Genomic DNA, 22,829 nt, shown 5'->3' on the forward strand with positions numbered 1-22,829 from the left:
TTGCTTCCTCTTGGACATTTTCTACTGTTTTATCCAGCCTATTTTTAAATGTCTCAAGTGATGGGGCTTCAAGCCCTTGCGAATCTGCACAGGGATGGCTACAATCTACCCCTACATATTACTTTCTTCTTTAACCACTTGCTCACACCTTTTCTGCTTTCTGTACTCCTCATGCATTTAAAATCAACTGAAAAAGAATGATATCTTCATACTGGAGCTACACATCAGACCGTAGTAAAATGGCAATAAAATAAACACAGAACAGAAATGAAAAGAGCAGCCTGACTAGAATTCTTAGGGCATCTGCCCAGTAACTCTCAATGGAGAGAGGTGACACAGAAGTTCATGGGCACAAGAGAGGCAATTAACTGTTTTCTTGTTGAGAGAAAAAAAGTTACTAACCTTTCTGTAACTATGGTTCTTCGAGATATGTTGCACATGTCCATTCCACTGTAGGTATGTGCGTGCCCTGAGCACAGCTGCTGGAAATTTTTCCCTCAGTGGTACCTGTCAGGGCAGCTCGGGTGCCCTCTGTTGCTGCATGCTCATAGCACCAGTATAAAGCGTACAGCCAGCCCCGCATCCCCTCAGTTCCTTCTTTCCGGCCAATTCCGATGTAGAGGGATATTAGAATGACACAAGCCCAGTTCTGTTTGATCTTTAGTAGAACCTTGTGCACAAGCGGGATAGGAAGGAAAGAGTAATACATGTGACCTATCCATTGGAGTAGGAAGGCGTCCATGAGCAATTCCAGGCTGGGACCTTGCAGGGAGGAGAACTAGTGAGACTTCCTGTTGTACCAGGTTGCAAACAGGTCTATCTGGAGAGACCCCACTGCTGGAAAACATCCCTCACAATTTCCAGGCAAAGGGATCACTTGGGGTGATAGAAGAAAGACCTTCTGAGGTTATCTGCCAGCTCATTCTGTACCCCCTGCAGGTGAGAAGCCTTGAGGTGAACTGAGTGGGCTATGCAGAAGTCCCACAGCTGAATTGCCTCTTAGAGGGTGGGAAGAGCGAGCCCCTCTCTGGCTGTTGAGATAGAATATGTCTGCAGTGTTGTCCATAAGAACCAACATGCTCTTGCCTGTAATGGGAAGCAGGAACACCTGACAGGCCAGGTGAACTGCCCTGAGCTCTCTGACATTGCTGTGTAGTAAGAGCTCTTCTGGAGACCAAAGACCTTGAATTCTGAGGGTCCCGGGTGAGCTCCCCAGCCTAGTGCTGATGCGTCTGAGCCAGGGATATTGATGGTTGGGACCATGAAAAGGGGACACTCGCACAAATAGTAAGCGAATCTAGCCACCAGTTGAGGGAGGTGTGGACCAGGGAAGATACTGTAAGAACCGAGACCAGACGGTGGCAGTTTGGTGAGTACACCAAGGCCAGATGTGCCTGGAGGGGTCTGAGATGCAGTCTTGTGTGCTGCACTATGTACATACCTGAGGCCATGTGACCCAAAAGTCTCTGACCATTTCAGGCTTTTGTAATCAGGTTGGGAGGTCCTTGAGGTGTACTATCAGGGGCATGATTGTTTGAAACGGACCTTCTGGGAGGAAGGCTCTGACCTAGGGTGACCAGCTAGCAACTGTGAAAAAAAGGGATGTGGGTGAGGGGTAATAGGAGCCTATATAAGAAAAAGTCCCAAAAAATGGGACTGTCCCTATAAAAACAGGACATCTGGTTACCCTACTCTGGACTGCAGAGTCCAGTACCACTCCAATAAACTCTATCCTTTGTCCAGAGTGAGGGTAGACCTCTGTACATGTATTAGCAGGCCTAGGACCTTGAATGTTGACTGGATGATGTGGATGCTGGACTCCACCCGAGCCCTGGACTGACTTGTGACTAGCCAGTTGTCCAGAAACAGGTAGACTTGTACCCCCAGTCTCCTCGGGAAGGCAGTCACTACCGCCATGGTTTTGTAAACACCTGCAAAGTTGCCATGCCAAATGGGAGTACTGCAAATTGGTAGTGCGTGTGGTTCACAGTGAACCTGAGAAACCTTTTGTGGCCTTGGCAGATCGATATATGAAAGTAGGCGTCTCCTAAATCGAGGGTGGCATCCCAGTTCCTGGGATACAGGGCGAAAATAATGGAAGCCTGGGAGACTTGCAGAATTTTAATTTCTTGAGGTAGTTGTTGAGCTGGCGCAGGTCTAGAATAGGTCTGAGCCCACCCTTGGCTTTCAGGTTTAGGAAATAACGGGAGTATAACCCCTTCCCCCTTACATTCTGTGGAACCTCTTCCATGGATCCCACCCGAAGGAAAGATTGAACCTCCTGGGCTAGAAATTGCTCGTCAGAGGGGTCTCTGAAGAGGGAAGGGGAGACAGGGTGGGAAGGAGGGATAGAAATTAATGGAAGGAGGGATAGAAATGAACTGAAGGATATATCTAACTTCCACTGTGTTCAGCGCGCAACGATCTGGGGTGATATGGACCACACACTGATGAAGTGGGACAGGTGGTCCACAAATAAAAGGGGAACAGAATCCAGAAACATGGGAACTGGTACAACATCCTTGAGCATCCATCAAAAGGACTGCTTGGAGCCTTCTGGGTGTCTGCGTGAGGCAGACATATGTAGATGGGGATGGTCTATGCCAAAAGCCCCTGCTTCTTTTCCTCTGCGGGTCTTGATGGGCTGGCAGGGCAGAGTACCAGGAGAACTGCTGAGTCTACAGTGCTTCCTTGAAGTCACCTGTCTGGTGACCAAGGAGGTGCGGTTCCCACTGGTGCTGGAGAACAAGGAACCCTGCATTGGGGCCAGCATGGTCGGTTTCCCCTTAAACAATACCACTGTGCCCAGTTCCAAACAGTAACTGGGGGCCAAATGCTTCCTCCTGCACGTTGACACTGATACCACCAACTCCTGTGTGCTGGTGACACCGGTACTGACAGCAATAACAGGTCCCTGGCAAACGCTGGTACCATGCTGTCCCTCAGGCGCCGATAGTCCATTCAGTACTGAACTCAACAGTACCTGCATAAGGGCCAGAATCAATGGTGCTGACTGCTGCGAAATCAAGGCAGAGGAGTGGCTTGGGTTGGGTTGGGTTGCACTCTGCTCTGCTCCCCATGCCTGGCCTTCTTTGGTGTCGGGAAATGTCCCCTCTCAGCTGGCTGTTTCTTGTGCCTCTTCCTCAGCAAGGGGCATGGCAAATGGTGCCAGACTCCTGCACAGCAGGTGGAGGACTCCTCACTGACACCAAGGTGCTTGCAGCCAAGTCCAACCAGCTCAGCTTGGAGGAAGGTCTCAGTGCTGCCTCCATAAGCAGACACTTTAACCTGGCCTCCCAGTCCCACTTTGTAAGGGTTTTGAAGTCCCTGCAAATCTGGCAGCGGCCCTGGATATGAGCCACACCCAAGCACTTCAGGCAGCTAGACTGCGCATCGCTGAAGGGCATAGTCTTGTTGTAGGAGGCACAGGGCTTGAAGCCTGATGACCGAAGCATGGGGTACACAAGAAACTCCGCTAACAAAGATATACAAACTATAGTAACTGACTAGAACTAATTAACTATTTACAACTACTAACCAAAAACAATATAAAAAAAACCAAAGACCACTGAGAAAGCTTGCCATAGGAGAACAGTTCCAGCAACATTCACAGGTGGTAAGAAAGAACTGAGGGGACATGGGGTCAGCTGGGCCCTTTATACTGTCACTATGATACTGCAGCACCAGAAGGTGCCTGAGACATCCCAATGGGTACCACTGAGGGAAAAATGTCCAGTAACTGTGCTGGGTGCACGCACACACCTACAGTGGAATGCACATGTGCAATCACTCGAAGGAGAATTAAGAGTTCCAAGACATATGGTTGCCTCCTCGGCCCCTCTACCACACTCTGAAGCTGGGGACCCTTGCAGGTTTCCCCCAATCACAAACACACATGAAGATAGGGGATTCCTCGCTCTCCTCCTACCCCACCCTGGTACATACACACACACAAATATTACTCCTGAGAGCATTCTGCGCCAAAAATTAAAAATTCTGTGCCAAAAAAATAAAATTTTTGCACACAGTATTTTAAAATTCTGCAAAATTCTGCAACTTTTATTTGTCAAATAAATGTGGAGGAACCAACATGGCATTGGGGAGCACAGGCCACTGGCTGCACAGAGGTGGGAGATCACTCTGCAGCTCCCCTCGGGACATGGACTCAGCAGTGAGGCTGCACCCAGCCCTGACACAGCACAAGGACCGGGCCTGCCTCAGAAACACCCCAGTGCCTTGCCTCTCCATGCCAGGTGCACCAGGTGTGGGCAAGCAGCCTCAGCCTGGCAGGATCCAAGTATGGAGGGGCTTAGTGTGGGGGGGATCCAGGTGTGGGTTGAGAGGGTTCTGTGTGGGGCCATCTGGCTGCAGGCAGCTCAGTGGGGGATCCAGGTGCGGAGGGGATCTGGATGCACAGGGGCTTCTTGGGGTTTTTTGGATGCAACAGTAATGGGATGCTGTAGCGGGGTCCAGGTGAAGGTGCCTGGGGCTCAGTGAGGAGGGAGGTGTCTGGGTACGGGGGGGGGGGGGGGGGGGGAGGGGGGAGAGAGCTCGGGGGGGGGGTGTCGTGTGGGATGACAGAGCTCGGCAAGGGGGTCTGGGTGTGAGGGGCTCAGTGGGGGATCCAGATGCTGGGGGAGGGGAGCTCAGTGGGGTGGTGATCCAGGAGCAGCTGGTTGGGGCTCGGTGGGGTGGGGATCCAAGTGCAAGTGGCTCATCAGGGTGGCCCAAGTGCAGGGGTAGTGGGGCTCCTCAGGAGGGTTCTGGGTGCATGGGGGAGTGAGGCTTGGCAGGAGGGTCTGGATATGAGGGGGTCTGGATGCACAGTGGTTGGGGAGCAGCTCCCTGTAGTGATCCCTCCCCTTGCAACTGAGAAGCGATGGGTGCAGGAAAAGGCGAGGGGTTGTGTTTGCAGAGCTTCCTGCAGCTGGGGGAGAAATCTGGGGTGGTCTGACCCAGCCCCGGATGCCGTGCAAGGGAAGAGGAAGTCCTGTCCTCCTCAGCCCAGCCAGGACTAGCAGCTGAGCCCGGCGCACAGTAGGAGCAACCAGCCATGTCTTCCCCAGTCCCACCCCTGCCCTACAGTGATTTAACTCTCTGCCAGCTGCCATGGGTACCCAAAACATACTGCTGGGAAAGGGTGCATGACTGCTCTTGCGGCTTCCCTTTGCTTCCCCATCAGAAAGTCATTTTTCTGCAGGGAAGCAAAGAAATCTATGGGGACATAAATTCTGTGCATGCGCAAAATTCCCCGAGGAGTAACGTAAGTACACATGCACATGGCTGCTCATCCATCACTCCAAGACACACACATACATGGCAGGGTGGCTCCTCATTTCTCCTTTTCTCGTCTTCTCTGACACACACAGATGGGGAGCTCACTGTCCCCTGCAGACACACATCTGCAGTTGTGCATTTCCTTGTTTTCTTCCCCCTCTACAAGGCTAACCCTAATCATAACTTCAATTCCCCAACCCTAGGAAATACCGAACAGAACAGAAAACAGATCAAAAAGTAAAATCCAAGAGATTGAGATTGAGGTCATGAGATCATTTTTTTCATTTGCAGCAGATTCTTATTTATGCAATAGTATTTCATACATTCTGTTGCATTTACAAAGAGGTTAAATAATTTTTAAAAAATTTACAGGAAAGAATGTTAAGAATGAGCTAAGTATTGCTATTTCTATATATATTTGTGGCAAATGGCCAATGCTATTGTGGTGGGTCCCGCGCTTTTTTTTGGTGTGGTGCATCAGTGTGTCGCCCCTGCCCCTATTCTTGGGCTCTGCTAGTGCCCTGGAGGGGGAGAGACGGGAAGCAGGGAAGGGACCCAGGTTGGCGTCCAGATCCGTCCCCTACTCCTGTTCCAGCCCCTTCAGCTTCACAGGCTTCTTACTCCTGGGGCAGGGTTTCTCTCTGTCTTCTGTACTGGGGAGTCCCTCTTCCATGCCTGGGCAAGGTCTCCCTTCCCCTGGTACTCTGATTCTCTGGTCAACACCACTACGCCTCCAAACTACAGGTCAGCTCTCCTTCCTCTCTTGTTTGACTGAAGCAGGGGTTTTTATTAGGTCTCGGGTAGGGCCTTAATTGGCTCCAGGTGCTCTAATTAGCCTGCAGTAACCTCTCCTTAATCCACAGGGAATAAGGCTCTGATGATCCTGGGGCTTATATACCTCCCATCAATCACTCTCCTGTTGACCTCTGGCCCTGCTGTATCACATATTGTATAATTGTGTTTATAGCTATTGTACATTGCAAACATCAATCAAGATAAAATATTAAAATTGGTGTCAACCATGTAAAGATGTCCAATGAGGAAAACTGTAATTGAGCCATGATCAGAGTTAACCTAACTGCCAAGCATTCTAAACTATAGATGTGTAGAAAATATGACTATAACACACTTGAAAGCCACCTCACACACACAGGAGGATATTTCAAACACACTGCTCAGCTGAATTCAGGGTCTCCAACAACTATATACTTTCATCCACAATTGACTCTTCTGCCCCCCTTTCTGACCCGCAACCTTAGCTCACTCTTCCAAACTGGTTTCTCCATTCCCACACTGCTGGATATCTCTGGAGAAAATCTGGAGACAATGCAGGTTTGTTCCTCTCCTCAATCAGCACATATTCCTTGCCAAGAAAATTTACTTCTTCCTCCCTGGTGAAGTCCTCACTCTTACAATCATAGGCACTTCTCCACTTTGGACCCTTTCCTCACAGCCCCTTCCTCACATTCCCCCCATTGCTGCCTAGGGTCTCACACATTAATGCATAGAGAAAACTAGAACGGTCTTGCCTTAGTTTCCTACCATGTCTTCCTTTTCCCCTTCAGCTCTGTCTGAGTTTGAAGTGTTACCCTCTTCTAGTCTCCAGCTCAATCTCCTTTCTTGTTGCCAACCCATCCTGTCTCCTTATCTCTCCCTAATCCTCCCATTCACTCTCTTGCACGTTCCCAGCTACATTAAGCAAACTTTGTTCCCTCCAGCCTCCAGCTTTGACCCCACCTGCCTCTCCAACTATCAACCTCATTGTCTTCTCTTTCTCTCCAATCTCCTTGAGTGCATTGTCTTCTCTTAAAGCTTAAACATCTGTCCACTCTCGTCTTGATCCCATACAATGTGGCTCCCTCTCCCCCTCATTTAAACACTTTTGCGAAGGTAACCAGGTGCAGTCCTCAAAGCTTCTTTTCTGTTCTCATCCTTCTTGACCTTTACATGGCCATTGACATAACTAATGACTCCCTTCTCCTGCCTTGGCTTTAGACTACGTACCTTTCTGATTCTTCTACCACTTCATGACCCCTCCTTCAATGTATGTTTAAGTGGCCCCTCCTTCTCTCAGCTGCTGTTCTCCAGACATTTGTCCTTATTTTCTTCTGTTCTTAGGACCCTGTGACAAAGTTCCTCTTCTACCTTGGTGGGTCCTGTGCTTATTGGCAGATTTGCTCATCTCAGAGATTCACAACAGCCCTCAGTTTGGCCACTTTTGCTGGTGGCTCAAACCTGCCGTTCACTCAGCTAACCTCATCACTGCCCAGCATGGGGAAAGGGAGGAGAACAATCCCCGCAGTCTCTGCTGACCCACCTAGTGGGTTGGGGAATAGGACAGGGACCTTCCCCTCTGGTGGGACCCACAGTCCAGGTCACCTCCTCTTGTATCAAATAGAGAGTTGAAGGGGATGGGGGAACCCAGGCCTCCCTCTACTCCGGGTTCCAGCCCAGGGCCCTGTGGATTGCAGCTGTCTACAGTGTCTCCTGTAACAACTGTGTGACAGCTACAATTCCCTGGGCTACTTCCCCATGGCCTTCTCCCAACTCCTTCTTTATCCTCACCACAGGACCTTCCTCCTGATGTCTGTTAACACTTGTACTCTTCAGTACACCTTCTCACTCTCAGCTTCTTGCACATCCCTTGCTCCCAGCTCTTCACACGCACCTCACTAACTGAAGTGAGGTCCTTTTTAAAACCAGGTGCCCTGATTAGCCTGCCTGTCCTAATTGATTCTGGGAGCTTCTTAATTGGTGCCAGGAGTCCCAATTAGCCAGCCTTAATTGGTTCCAGCAACTTCCTGATTGTTCTGGAACAGCCCATTACCTTACTCAGGGAAAAGGGACCTGCTTAATCTGGGGCTAATATATCTACCTTTATCACTCTCCTGTAGCCATCTGGCCTGACCCTGTCACAGATCCTTATCAATTTTTCCACCTGAGCTCTCCCCTTGATATGGTCTCACATCTCCACCTGGATGCCCCCACTGCTAGCAGAAATTCAGATTTTTCAGAAGTAACCACCTCTTCTTCCCTTCTAAATCCTCCCTCCACACTCTCCTATCTCCATGACTGTCGATGACTCCATCAGTCTTCTAGTTCCACAGGTGTGAAAGTTGGCTGAATTTTCAACTCTCATATAGATGTAGTATGATCTCTAATTCCAGCTGGTTTTAGCTCCACAATAACTCCAAAATCTGCCCTCTCCCCCTTATCACCAAGGCTCTTGTCCAGATCCTGTCTTTGTGCCAAGACTACTTATCCATTCCAAAATTCAATTCATCCAAAACTCTGTTGTGAAAATCCTCTTCCTTATACAAGCAATGACCACATAACCCTCTAAAAATCCCTTCACTGGCTCTAGATCATAATCCAAAACAAATCATGGGTTTTCTCCCTACTACCTCCAAGGTCCTCAATAACCTAGTTGCCTCTCCCTATTTATCTGCCCTTCTCTCCTTTTGATCCCACAACAACTTCTGTGTTCAGCCCAAACTTCTCATTCATTCCATGTCTCCCGCTCTCAAATCCCACTTCCCCAAGAAGTCTCATAAAATTACACAGTCCCATCAGTTTAAAAGACAAAACAACCAAACCAAAACCTGTGTAACCTTCCAGACACATATTCTTGATCACATTGCTTCAGTTTTCCTCCTCCTCCTCCAACACTCCCCACAGTGTCCTCCATCTATTGTGCTCTTTTTAGACTGTACTAATTCCAGACACGTTTGGTGCTAGGTAAGTAATTAACAAAAAGGGACATATATATAATGCTCTTTCACTGACCATACCTGCTTATTGTCTTGTTCACTTATTTTCTGATAATTGTCGGCTGGCAGGCTTTTCTGTTTCACCTGGAAAAAAGAAAAACCTCAGTCAAATATCAGCTTAATGAATGGATATTAATATAAATACTTAGTGCAGGGCCAGCAGCAGCTATGTCCTACTATCTGGAACAATCTGATCACAACTCTGCCATTTCAATCCTATAGAGAGAGTTAAGCCCTAGCTGTCTTGGATATGGTCCCTGCCTTAGTTGTTCCTAACACTGGAAGAGAGCATGTGAAATTTCATCTGTCAAACAGATTCTGCCACCTGCTTTCTGGCCTCCAGCTTGACTGAATACCACAGGAAGCAAAAACAACATCAAAGAAATTCCATAGCCACACAGAAGTCCACGTTGTCATGGGCTTCTTCCAGAGGAGTTAAGCAGACCAGCAGCAGGTGTTAAGGAACTGGAGACTTGGGCAGGCTGAGGCTAGAGGGATAGAATGCTGTGGGGACGAGGGGCAAAAGGATTCAAGTCAGTGGAAGAGTGGGGAGGAATTAAACAGGCAAGGTCAAAGTTGTAGATTCCAAGGCCAGAAGGAACCAATGTGGTCATCTAGTATGACCTCCTGTGTAACACAGGCCATAATTTCCCCAAAATAATTCCTAGAGCATCACTTTTAGAAAAACATCCAATATTGAATTAAAAATGGTCAGTGATGGAGAATCCACAACAATCCTTGGTAAACTGTTCCAGAGTTTAATTACTCTCAGATTTAACAATGTATACCTTACTTCCTGTCTGAATTTGTATAGCTTCAACTTCCAGTCATTAAATTGTGTTATAACTTTCTCTGCTAGTTTGAAGAGACTATTGTTAAATATTTGCAGCCTAGGTAGATATTTACAGATTGTAATCAAGTCGCCCCTTAACCTTCTCTTTGTTAAGCTAAATAGATTGAACTCTGAGTCTATCACTGTAAAATATGTTTTCTAATCCTTTATCAATCTCATGGCTTTCTCTGAATCTTCTCTAATTTATAGCATCCTTCTTGAATTGTGAGCACCAAAATGGGACCCTGTATTCCAGCAGTGGTCTCACCAGTGCCAAATACAGAGGTAAAATAACCTCCCTATTCCTACTCGAGATTCCCCTGTTTATGCATCCCAGGATTGCATTAGCTCCTTTGGCCACAGTGTCATATTTCAGAGTAACAGCCGTGTTAGTCTGTATTCGCAAAAAGAAAAGGAGTACTTGTGGCACCTTAGAGACTAACCAATTTATTTGAGCATAAGCTTTCGTGAGCTACAGCTCACTTCATCGGATGCATACTGTGGAAAGTGTAGAAGATCTTTTATACACACAAAGCATGAAAAAATACCTCCCCCCACCCCACTCTCCTGATGGCAATAGCTTATCTAAAGTGATCACTCTCCTTACAATGTGTATGATAATCAAGTTGGGCCATTTCCAGCACAAATCAAGGTTTTCTCACCCCCCCGCCCCACAAACCCACTCTCCTGCTGGTAATAGCTTATCTAAAGTGACCACTCTCCTTACAATGTGTATGATAATCAAGGTGGGCCATTTCCAGCAAAAATCCAGGGTTTAACAATAACGTCGGGGGGGGGGGGGGGGGGGGGGGGTCAGGAATAAACAAGGGGAGTTAACAAGCCTAACTTAATTGTATCCAATTTGCAAATGAATTCCAATTCAACAGTTTCTCGCTGGAGTCTGGATTTGAAGTTTTTTGTTGAAGAATTGCAACTTTCATGTCTGTAATCGCGTGACCAGAGAGATTGAAGTGTTCTCCGACTGGTTTATGAATGTTATAATTCTTGACATCGGATTTGTGTCCATTTATTCTTTTACGTAGAGACTGTCCAGTTTGACCAATGTACATGGCAGAGGGGCATTGCTGGCACATGATGGCATATATCACATTGGTGGATGTGCAGGTGAACGAGCCTCTGATAGTGTGGCTGATGTTATTAGGCCCTGTGATAGTGTCCCCTGAATAGATATGTGGGCACAGTTGGCAACGGGCTTTGTTGCAAGGATAGGTTCCTGGGTCAGTGGTTCTGTTGTGTGGTATGTGGTTGCTGGTATTTGCTTCAGGTTGGGGGGCTGTCTGTAGGCAAGGACTGGCCTGTCTCCCAGGATTTGTGAGAGTGTAGGGTCATCCTTCAGTATAGGTTGTAGATCCTTAATAATGCGTTGGAGGGGTTTTAGTTGGGGGCTGAAGGTGACGGCTAGTGGCGTTCTGTTATTTTCTTTGTTAGGCCTGTCCTGTAGTAGGTGACTTCTGGCAACTCTTCTGGCTCTATCAATCTGTCATATTTAGAGCTCACATTCAGCTGATTATCCATCAATACCCCCATATCTTTTTCAAAGTCACCGCTTCCCAGGACAGAGTTCCCCATTCTGTAAATTCTAATGTATTGAAAGTGATAGAAAGGCAAAGCAGAGCAATGGAGAATAGAGATAGATGGCTGATGTAGGAGATGAGGTGGTGATCAGAAGGAACTCAGAAATCAACGGAACTGATGGAGCATTGTTTAGTAAACACAAAGTTGAGCAAGTGGCTTTTTTGGTGAATGACAGAGCTGATCTAGGGTTGAAGGTCAAGAGGTGATGAGGGAAAGGAGAAGGAATGCTAACCCTGTTTGTTATTTCAAAGTAACAAAGACTATGCAGAAACCCATGGTAGACATCACATATCTGAACAAGCTTAACATATAATCAAATGGGTTTCGTTGCTGGAGAGTGGGTTTCTTATGTGTATTTGATAAATGACAGCTATACAGCTAGATAACCTTCTATCAACAATGACATTTCCTTTGTTATGAGTTTTTCCACTGTTAACCTGTTCCATTCCTGACAATGTTTCATGTAAGAAACAAAGCATCTTTTTCCTAAGTAAAACTTCATTTGTTTTAAAAAAGTTGGCCTGCCGGATACTTACATTGCAAATCACTTAGGTCAAGGTTGTGCACTGAGCAACAATGTGTACTTTGATGGTAGAATGTGTTGGTAGGAGGCAGTACTCAACAGCCCTGGGGCTCACTTCCAGTTTACATCTTATATTCCTAAAAAAGCTCATGCTTCAAGGTTTCAGCCAACCACCTGGAGAGTTAGGAAGGGATTTCTGCTCCCCTTCTTCCCCTCACATTTTTTAAAAAATCTCCTTCAGCTGAAGCATCAGGGATGGCTATTGTTGAAGACGGGACATCAGACAGGGAGGGCTGGGGCTCTGAGGCAACACCAAACATTCTCTCTCCCAGGTGCTTAGCTGGCTAGCTCTTGCTCTCATCTCAGGTTATAAGTGATCACTGTATGTGGAGTTGGGAAGGAATTTCCCCTCATGTCAAACTGGCAGTGACTATGGGTTTTTCTCGCCTTCCTCTAGAGCCTGTGGGTACAGATCACTTGCCGGGATTATCTAGGTATATCTCAATCTTTTCCCTACCATTATGGGAGCCTCAAGCACTGGTGCACCTCAGTCCCTCCTATTCTCTGCCTGTGGCACATAATTATTTAGTCTCCTGGGGGCTATAATAGTTTGATATAATTTTGATTGTTGGGTTTAGCATCTGAGTGGTGTTGGTGGAGGTCAGACTGGATGATCTGGTGATCCCTTCTGGCTTTGAACTCTATGACTATGTATAGTAGAAAGAAAAGGAATACTTGTGGCACCTTAGAAACTAACAAATTTATTTGAGCATAAGCTTTCGTGAGCTACAGCTCACTGGAGCTTATGCTCAAATAAATTTGTTTGTCTCTAAGGTGCCACAAGTACTCCTTTTCTTTTTACGAATACAGACTAACACGGCTGCTACTCTGAAACCTATGTATAGTAGAGCAGATCTAATTTCTACTGAAGTCAATGAGTGTCTTTCCATTGATTTTAATAGAAGCAGGATCAAGCCTCCAATGAGTAATATTTTGTAGCAAAAAGTGAGTCCTTGATAGGTTGGTAGGAACTTCTCAATTAAGTAAAAACCCCAAACTGAATGCTTTAAAGCCTATAAGGCAACTTGTGCATTAATCTAATGGTGTAACAAATCAGATACTACATTGAACGAACGATAAACATCTACATAAAACATGTGCTTTAACTGCATCTAACACATTTGCGTGTTAACTTTTTAACCAACTGAGGACTTCACAAATGGAAAAATTCCAAAAATTCCAAAATCTAGAATAAATTTAAAAAAACAAAAACAACTTAAACTGAGTATATATGAAGAATACATTTAGGTCTGTTTTAAAGATAAAATGGGTTTGGAAAATATTTCCGCTCTTACATTTGGAACTGCACTCTTTAAACATTTTAACGCTTTTACAAGACAAGCTGCTAAGTTCTAAAGCACGTGTTAGCAAAAATGCCATCTCAAAGTGCCAGGGGGGTGGGTGGGGTGTTAAGAAATCAAAATGCATTTTAAAGAGTTGAGGGAAATACAAGAAAGGTTTTCTGCAGACTCTAATTTTATCTATCTCAAGATTTTATTTGTATTTCTAGTATTTACATACCTGATCCTCTCGTTCAAAACCTGGTGCTTTTGGGTAGTTAGAATTTGGTGAAGAAACACCTGATGTGCTACACTCGGAACACAAAGCACCATTTGCTAATGATCTTTGCCTACAAAGGGGTCCAATAGGCGATAATGAGCTACAGCTACCAGAGCTTGACATTACTGTTGGACTTGAGGCACAGGAAATCTGTAGGAGAGAGAAAATAGGATCTGTCCAATATGCTCTACTCTAACTCCATTTTTAAATGGTTACTTAAATAACCATATACCTACTTATACAAATACATACACACATGCATATGCGTGTTTAAATGGCAAAACCTATGTTAATGCAACATTATTTTTCAAAGTTGGAAAATTCACAGTAATGGTTCCAAAGGCAAACATTCATACTATGCACAATTAACCTTGGAACTCATTGGCCATCACACCATTCTGTGGCAAAGTATAACTGAGGTGAATAAAGAACTAGACAAGTTCATGGAGGCTAGGTCATCAATGGCTATCAACCAAGATGGTCAGGAATACAATCCCATGTTTGGGGTGATGCTAAACCTCTGACTGCCAGAAGCCAGGAGGAGAAGATAGGATTGGAACTCTCCAAAATTGTCCTGTTTTGCGTACTACACCCAAGTCTGACCCAATATGGCAGTTCTTATGTTCCTATAGACCAGGGGTGGGCAAACTTTTTGGTCTGAGAGCCATATCTGGGTATGGAAATTGCATGGTAGGCCATGAATGCTCAGGAAATTAACAATTCAGAGATATGCAAAGGGGGGCTCTATAAGGGATGTTACTGAAGTAGGGGCAGGGGTACTCATGGGGTGAGTTGCGGGGGGCGGTGCTCTACAGGGGCAGTACCGGGGACTCCTAGGGGCCCTGCCGGCAGTGATACCAAGGGGGCCGTAGCAGGTCCCCTAGCTGGGACAAGTGAGGTCCCTGGTCAGTTTCGAGAGTCTGGAGGATGGCATTCTGCGATGCTGCTGGGCTTGATTATTGGCTAGTTTGGGCGGAGGCTGATGAGAGGAGGCTGGCACTTCGGGGATTGGGCTCAGTGCCACGTAGGGGCAGGGTTCCAATCCCGGAAACAGCGGGCTAAAGTCTGGGTAAGCGGTGCTGGTCATGCCTGCGCAGTGTGGCTCTGCGTGCAGGAAGATGGTGCTTAAGGAGTTGTGAGTCAGGGACTGGGGAGCACCAGGCAGGCGGAGCAGGGCAAGCCCCTGATTCTGCTCCCCAGCGGGAGCTCGAGGGCTGGATTAAAAGGTCTGATGGGCCGGATGTAGCCTGTAGGCCATAGGCTGCCCACCCCTGATATAGACCAAAGCCTCTACTGGTGAAAATCAAAAGACTCAATTAAAATCAATGATCTAGCTTAAGATCTGGCCCTACAATTCTGCCTTTTTCGGTGAAAAATTCAGCCCAGACATTTCTCTATCTGGAAAATGAACAGATGGGACTATGAACCAATTTCAGCCCTGTCGTATGCAGATACAACTCCCACTGAAGTCAATGTTACAACTTCTATCATAACCCTAACTGTATTTCTTTAAACAGTAATTCAAAACTCATATAGTAGGAGCAAACTCAATCCTACTGAGACTCCACTGACTTCAACGGAATTGTGTTTGTTTACACTAGGTTTGAATTTGGTCCTATGTGGTTCTTTGAATATGTATAGAAAAACAGTCTCAGAGGGAAAATTGCACTCAGCGCATATTTGTTTCCAAAAAAAAAAAAAAAAAGGACATTATCGTCTTGCAATATACAGATGTCTACTCCTTCACGACTATTTTCCCATCTACTTTTTTTTTTTTTTTTTTTTTAAACAAGCGACACATAGTAAACATTCCTTGTTGAGGAAGACGTATGCCAAGTCTGAATTCTTAAAATGACATTGCTTGAAGTAGCTCACTGCAAAAAAAGGATATGTAATTTGTCAAATTAATCAATGCCTATTTTCAATACTCAGGAAAGTTGGAAAACAACCTCATGAAATTTAAATAAACTATCACAAAAATTTTACTATTAGCATAAGAACAAGTACAAGACATTTAATTCCTAATGGTAATTTTTCTAGAAAGTTAAAAACTCCTTAAAACAAGGGTTTCAAATGGAAGTGTACCCTCAACCATAACTGTAGCAATGCTTTATTTTTAATCTTACCAAAACACATGGACTCTTAAGAAACTGACTATTCAGTCAACAACATTACTTTTATAACAAAGTAAAGGCAAAAAAGTAGCGTGAATCCAATTCTATTTTATTTTGGCTAATGGACATTACTTTTTATACACGTGCACTAACAAATTAGCATGATGGTTTAGGTAAAACACACTACACACTGGAGCAGGGACACTCTCTCCTCCTTTTTAATATTTTAAAAAGATTAAGATAAATATTTAATAAAGTCTATGCAAGTGATGCAAGACATGAAAGTGATGATGGTAAAGTTATCCAGACATGAAAGATGTGTTGGTTTTATGTACTATTTAATAACTATTCTTGTGTATAGCTCCCTTATAAACAACAAATCATGCCAAACATACATGACAGCTTTTTGTGGGATATATTTACAAAAGCTAGTGGAGGAAAATAAAAATGGTAGATGTAGCTTTTGATAGAATATCTTATTTGAAAAATTAATTAAAATTGAGGGATAAAAAAATTTAATGTGGACTGAAAACTGGCTGAAGAACTGCAAACAAATGGTAAAAATAAACAGTGATATATCACAACCTGAGGGGCAGCAGTCTACCAGGCACTGGGAGAACTGCCGTAAGCACCAGCCTTATTTGACATCTTCAGTAAGGACCAGTAAGATGATGAATAAAGAGCATGTTAATGAAATCTACTGCAAGTACTAACTTGAGAGGGAGCTGCGAACACAAGGGAAGATGAAAATGATACCAAGGGATATAGTGATGTAAAAAAACATGGGAAGACTCCATGTACAGACCGTCACCTTTCTGTGTCAGAGAAGGTGAGGGAATGCTATATGTGGCGCTGCCCTGTTCCCCCACCCACATCTGACCCTGCAGAGAATCTCCACAGGATCTAGGAATCCATGCACAGAGTAAGAATAGGGGGTAAGGATGACCCCACCTCAGCCTTGTCATTAACCTGCTCAAAAGCTAATGTAGCTTTGCGTCTGCAATAATTTTTTTGCTGCCCCTCTGCCCCTTCCCAGCTGTGAGTCCACCTTTTCACTGAAATTTTAGAGCACACACCAGCAAAGGAAGCTCTGGCAACTCAGCTCCATGATATCTCTAATGCCCATGTACCTAAGGGGGAACTAGGAAGCCACAGAGCTACAAGAGGAGTCTGCATAAATGGATCTGGCCTCCTGTAATCCCCTGCAAACCAAGTATTTTGAGGGAAAACCTCATTCGTCCCAATGTGTTTGTTTGTTTAACTTCTTTGTAAAGCACCATGTGAATATATGGTGCTATATAAATTCTGAACAACCACAACCACCACCATCAATCACCACAGGCAAAATCATGAAATCCTTATTCAAGATTTATTCAGGCAAAACTCCTATTGAAATCAATAAGTAAGGCTGTCATGATCTGGCTATGATGTTAATGTTACAGCATCCAACCATTATTCCTTCAGATGCCACTTCTTGTAACTCCAAAAAGTTTCTTTTCTGAGGCTGCCCTTGTACAAAGACAGTATTGTTTACATTTGTTATATCCTTGAGCTTTAACATGTTAACATTTTTGTATAACAGTAAGTGAGAAATTGGAAAAATTAAGGATGACTGTCTCAGGAAAAGAAGTGGGCTGTTCTCAAGTAGTTCTGTAGTTTATAAATGTGTGGTACAGTATTCAGTCCAACCTTAAAAGACTGTAAAAACAACTGAGGGTAACTTGATTATAATTAAGGCTTTGTGTTTGTCACGGAGATCACAGAAGTCATGGATTTTGTGACTTTCCGTGATTTTTGCAGAGGCCCGTGGGGCTGGCCCAGGAGCCTCCTGAGCAGCTCGGGCAGCCCCTGGGCCAGTCGCACCCTCTGCTGCTGGGGCAGTCTTGGCCCCCCCCCATGGCAGGAGTTTGGGTGAGGGGGGCTCAGGGCTGGGGATTGGGGTGCAGGGCGGTGCTTACCGGGGGGGCTCCCCGGAAGGGTGACAGGAACTTCCCTCCCTCAGCTCCTAGCTCCAACTGCCGCCTCCGCAGTTACCAGCCAATGGGAGCTGCAGAACCAGGGCCCCATTGAGCAGTGGGAGCTGCAGAACCAGGGCCCCCGTGGCGCATCCACGAGCTGCCTCCCCCCCCCAAGTTTTAGTCAGGGGTATATAGTAAAAGTCATGGACAGGTCACAAGCTGTGAATTTTTGTTTACTGCCCGTGTCCTGTCCATGACTTTTACTAAAAATACCTGTGACTAAAACAGCCTTAATTATAATCTCAGAAGTACCTATATACAGGGGGAAAAATTCTGATAGAGGGCTGTTTTATCAAGCAGACAAAGGTATAACAAGAGACAATGGCTGGAAGCTGAAGCTAGACAAATTCAGGTCGCCAATAAAGCACCCATTTTTAAACTGAGGTTAATTAAGCATTGACCAATTTACCTAGGATGTCATGGATTCTCCATAACTTGAATTCTTTAAATCAAGGCTGGATGTCTTTCTAAAAGATATGCTGTAGTTCAACCAGAAGTTAAGGGATTAATGTGGGAATTACTGGATGAAATTCTATGGCTGTGTTACACAGATCAGATTGGATCATCATAATGCTTCCTCCCTTATGAATGGTGGCACAAACACACCTACACCTATAAATATTCAGAGCATAATACTTTGGTGTATGGCTCTGCTCTGAAAAGTGACCACTTAAAAATCCTATCTTTTTACTGAACCGATGTGCTCCCTGGGTGTAGTGAGCATTATACCTGATGATTTTAATGTTTACTATTTTTTACTCCTGCAGAGTCAACACAAAGAAGAGCAGGAGATGGATTCTCTTCTCTCTTGTGTATTATGAGCAGAATTGTTAATTAACTTCTTATTGTAGGTACAAAAACTACCCACAATTACACCTTGTATCCAAAAAGAAGGGTGCACAGTCATAAAGTGGGAGCAGAAGCCAGCTTTCACAATCTCTATTATTAATAACTATACATGAGCCAGAAAGAAATCCACATGAGTTTCAGACCCAGACTGAGTGGGAGAATAGGAAGTGAGAAAATTCATCTTTTTTACTTGTAAACTGAGCAAAATAGATATGAAGCATAACTGAGATAAACACAGAACACTTAGAGGCTTTTTTCTTTAACAAAAAGTCACTTTTCTGAGGAGAACTTCATTTTAAATCACTAAGTAAAGTGGTGTGCTGCCCATGGCCAACGGATCTGAAAAATGTTCAAAACTTTCTAATTGCAAAATCAAAATTCCTTCAAACAGGATCAAAGCACACAACTATCATTCCACCATACACAAAGTGTGAAGATTTAAACCAAAATATTTTAACCGTATGTATTTGTGCACCAAAAAGCATACAATTAAAGTTCTCGATGTCTAGAAGACATCTTGTCATATTCTAATAACTCGTAAAACAAAGTAATACATTTTCTTCAAACTTTCCATATAAAATAATCCACAACCAAAATAAGTTTCACCCCAAAATAGATGTTTTTAGACAGTTTCAAATGACTGAAAATAGGAGTTTAGAACAGAACTACCACCTCCAGGACAGTTGCTGTACTGTTAGTGTGATACTATAATGTTCTTAGAATGAATTAGTATTTGAACAGTCTTGCATAATCAGTTACCAGAGTGAAATCATGGTTTTTTTCCTGCAGGACTTCATACAACTCCACTCCTATCCCTGCTCTCCTCGCCTCTTGTTCTCCCTCTTGCACCTGACATTTAACTTGGTTCATCTCACTTCTGAATTATCTTTATTTCTTTCACCCAAACATAACACTAAATCCTATTTAAAAATACCCCTTGCACCTACAACAGCCTCTCTCTGATTACATGCTCTCCTCCAAAGTCACTCATTTTGCTTAGCTATTCTTCACCCACCACTGTTGTCGCACTACCTGCTTAATACTATACTATGTGCTCTCACACCTATCCATAGTTACATAAATAATATATAAGGATAGAATATTTTTAAAGGATGAGTAAAATCAAGAACAAAAACCTAAATCTGCTTATTACCAAACAACACTACTATGAGCAGCATTTTCTTCCATTTGTTTTCTAGTCTCCTGTCTTCCTTCCCACCATGCATGCAGAAGTAGCTCTGTGTTATCTAACTGATATGACTGCAGCAGAAAGTCAGGAAACTTCTACCCACCTCAACAGTGATAGAATAAAACCAGAAATGCAACAGATTTCTCTGTTTCTCCACCCTATCCCTGCGTTAGACTTGCTGGAGCCCGGAGCTGAAGCCAAAGTCCGAGCCCCACCGCCCAGGGCTGAAGCTGAAGCCCAAAGTCTTCAGTCCTGGGTGGCAGGGCTCAGGCTTTGGCTTCAGCCATGGGCAGCGGGGCTCTGGTTACAGCCACCACCATCCCCCACCCAGGGCTGCAGCCCTCAAGCTTCGGCTTTGGCCCCCCTTCTGGGCAGCGGGGCTCAGGCTTTGGCTTTGCCCCCGGGCAACAGGTCTCAGGCTTCAGCCCCGCTGCCATTTTCAATCCCCCTTCCCGTAGTCATGTAGTAATTTTTGTTGTCAGAAGGGGGTCATGGTGCAATGAAGTTTGAGAAACCCTGAACTAGACTAAGTCCAGTAAGTGACTGAGATTAAAACTTGATTAAAACTTGGCAATTTTGACTTAGAACTGTATTAAATATTTAATCAGTCTGAACATGTTCTTCTAGTTTTAGAATAAAAATTTTGTCAATAGTGTTACTGGCGCTCTGTCTTACAAGCCATTTTCTCAAGCTAAGCTAGCTCATGAACATACCAGCCTAATTTCTTCCTTGAAGAAATTTTACCTAAGGAAGTTTTCATTTTATGGCTCTATTTTAAATACATTCATATGTTGCAGAATAAAATATAAATATTTGCCTAATTTGTTTTCAATTTAAAATGGTACTTTACATCTCATATCATTCCAAAGCACTTCACAGTTAATGGCCTAGACTGTGACTTGCACTATATACATTTATAGATTTAAGGCCAGAATGGACCTTTGGGGTCATCTAGGCTGACCTCCTACATAATACATGCCACAGAACTCCTCTGAATTAATTTTTGCTTCAAGTTCAATAGCTATGATTAAACTAGAGCATATCTTCTAGAAAAAAACACCCAATCTTGATTTAAAAAAATTCCAGTGATAAAGATTCTACCATACCCTTGTTAAATTCTTCCAATAATTAATTGCCCTCTTCGTTAAAAATGTATGCCTTATTTCTAGCCTGAATTTGTCTAGCTCTCAATCACTGGATCTTGTCATATCTTTGTCTGGAAGTCTGAAAGGCCCATTATCAAATTTCTGTTCCCCATGTACATACTTACAGACTGATCAAAATACCCCATAATCTTTTATTTGATAAATGAAATAGATTGAGGTCTTGGAGTCTTTCACTGTAAGTCATGTTTTTCAAAAAACATTAATAATTCTCATGACTCTTTTCTGAACTGTCTCCAATTTATCAACATCCTTCTTGAACTGTGGACACCAGAACAGGACACAGTATTCCAGCAGCAGAATGTACACAGGCACAAAAACTGCACCTGCAGAGGTTTTCCAGACAAGTGTCTAGGCATGTAGGAATAAGCATGAATTGTGTGTTGGCTTATCTTCTTCCCTATCCTTCCTCACAACAGAACAGGAGAGTGATGAGTTAGTGGAAATGGTGGATCTGCAGCTAACCCCACCTCCATCCACCAGGCCTGCCGAAGGGGGCAATTGCCAAGGGGCCTGGGTGATTTATAAGGGCCAGAGATGGGTTGCGGGGCTCCCAGGAGCATGTGATCGCTCCGAGCCCCGTGCTTTGGGGGGCCCAGTGGGCCGGCACGAATGGCCAGCGTGGTTGGTCCCAGAAATGACGGATTCATCACTTCCACCCCAGGCCCTACACCCCCCCAGGAGTGGCCCTGGCTTCCGGAATTGCTGTCGGTGGACCTGCCATTCACAAACTCACGAGATAGGGCAGTTGAGCCAGTATGAGGGTGTCATATACCAACAAATAATTATTAATTCCCTATCCCTACCCCCTGGCCTCAAAGCAAGGAGAAACCAGGACAAATATTGTGACTTAGTGGTGTTTCACTGAGTCACAATACCTCCTGAGACTAACTCTTGGGATGGTACAGTCTGCATACCACATCTTCCTCAGGACTGCTCCTAAAGTCACAATCCACACCCATACACACACAAAAAATCACTTCATCATTGGCATAAAGCAACTTCTGGGTGGGTCCACAGCAGTTAGGTGGATTCCTACCGAACAGTACTTCCAGACGGGGTGCGAGTTAGAGCAAAGGAAGGAATTTTGGCTAAACCTGGCATCAACCTCTACTCTTATGAGAAATGCCATTGGATTTGTAATACTTATTACACAAAACCTTAATTCATAAATTGTGGTTCAAAAGAACCAAATACAATAAATTAAATGTAACTAAATTTGTTACCCATGTGGTGGCAGTGGTCTCTATTTGATAAACTACATTGATAATGCATCGCTGGCTGCCTCAGATGAACTCTGCTCACTTTGTCGTGACTTAACATTTCAAATTTCTGAGCAGCTTCAAACAAATGCCTTTAACTCAGAAACAAAATGACCTTTCAACTTCCTTTCCTCCATATTAAAAAAAAAAAAAAAAAAAAAGGCAAAAAGCAAAATTAAATTAGCTCAAGGCCTAGGGCAGTAATTCACACCTGGACTAGTAACACCTTTAAGGGCAGGTGACCCTGACCCTAAGAGTTAGAAACAGGTACTTTATACCACCGCAGAGGAACTGAATCTTTATTCGCAAAAAGAAAAGGAGTACTTGTGGCACCTTAGAGACTAACCAATTTATTTGTGCATAAGCTTTCGTGAGCTATAGCTCGCTTCATCGGATGCATGTAGCTCACAAAAGCTTATGTTCAAATAAATTGGTTAGTCTCTAAGGTGCCACAAGTACTCCTTTTCTTTTTGCGAATACAGACTAACATGGCTGTTACTCTGAAACCTGAATCTTTATTATTGATGGTGTAATGAACTTGCCTCTAGCACTGATAGATTATGGTGCATCTTAAAACCACACACAGAAAAAGAATTTTAGCAACATCTAAAATTAT

The 22,829-nt window shown here is 44.4% G+C and overlaps 1 protein-coding gene across 12 annotated transcripts in view; it reads right to left on the reverse strand.

Moving 5' to 3' along the window:
- The window catches only part of UNKL (unk like zinc finger), a 151,389-nt gene that overhangs the window by 51,887 nt on the left and 76,673 nt on the right, over positions 1-22,829 (reverse strand). For 8 of the 12 annotated variants that reach the window (XM_043524112.1, XM_043524113.1, XM_027826126.3 and 5 more), the window contains 2 exons: positions 13,580-13,768; positions 9,069-9,131 (listed from right to left, as the gene is read on the reverse strand). In XM_043524112.1, the coding sequence (XP_043380047.1) occupies positions 9,069-9,131; positions 13,580-13,768 (252 nt within the window). The remainder of the gene's footprint in view (positions 1-9,068; positions 9,132-13,579; positions 13,769-22,829) is intronic. The other 4 variants (XM_037911559.2, XM_037911563.2, XM_037911561.1 and 1 more) reach the window with 1 other exon arrangement.

This window comes from Chelonia mydas, chromosome 10 (assembly GCF_015237465.2).
Source record: "Chelonia mydas isolate rCheMyd1 chromosome 10, rCheMyd1.pri.v2, whole genome shotgun sequence".
NCBI lineage: Eukaryota > Metazoa > Chordata > Testudines > Cheloniidae > Chelonia > Chelonia mydas.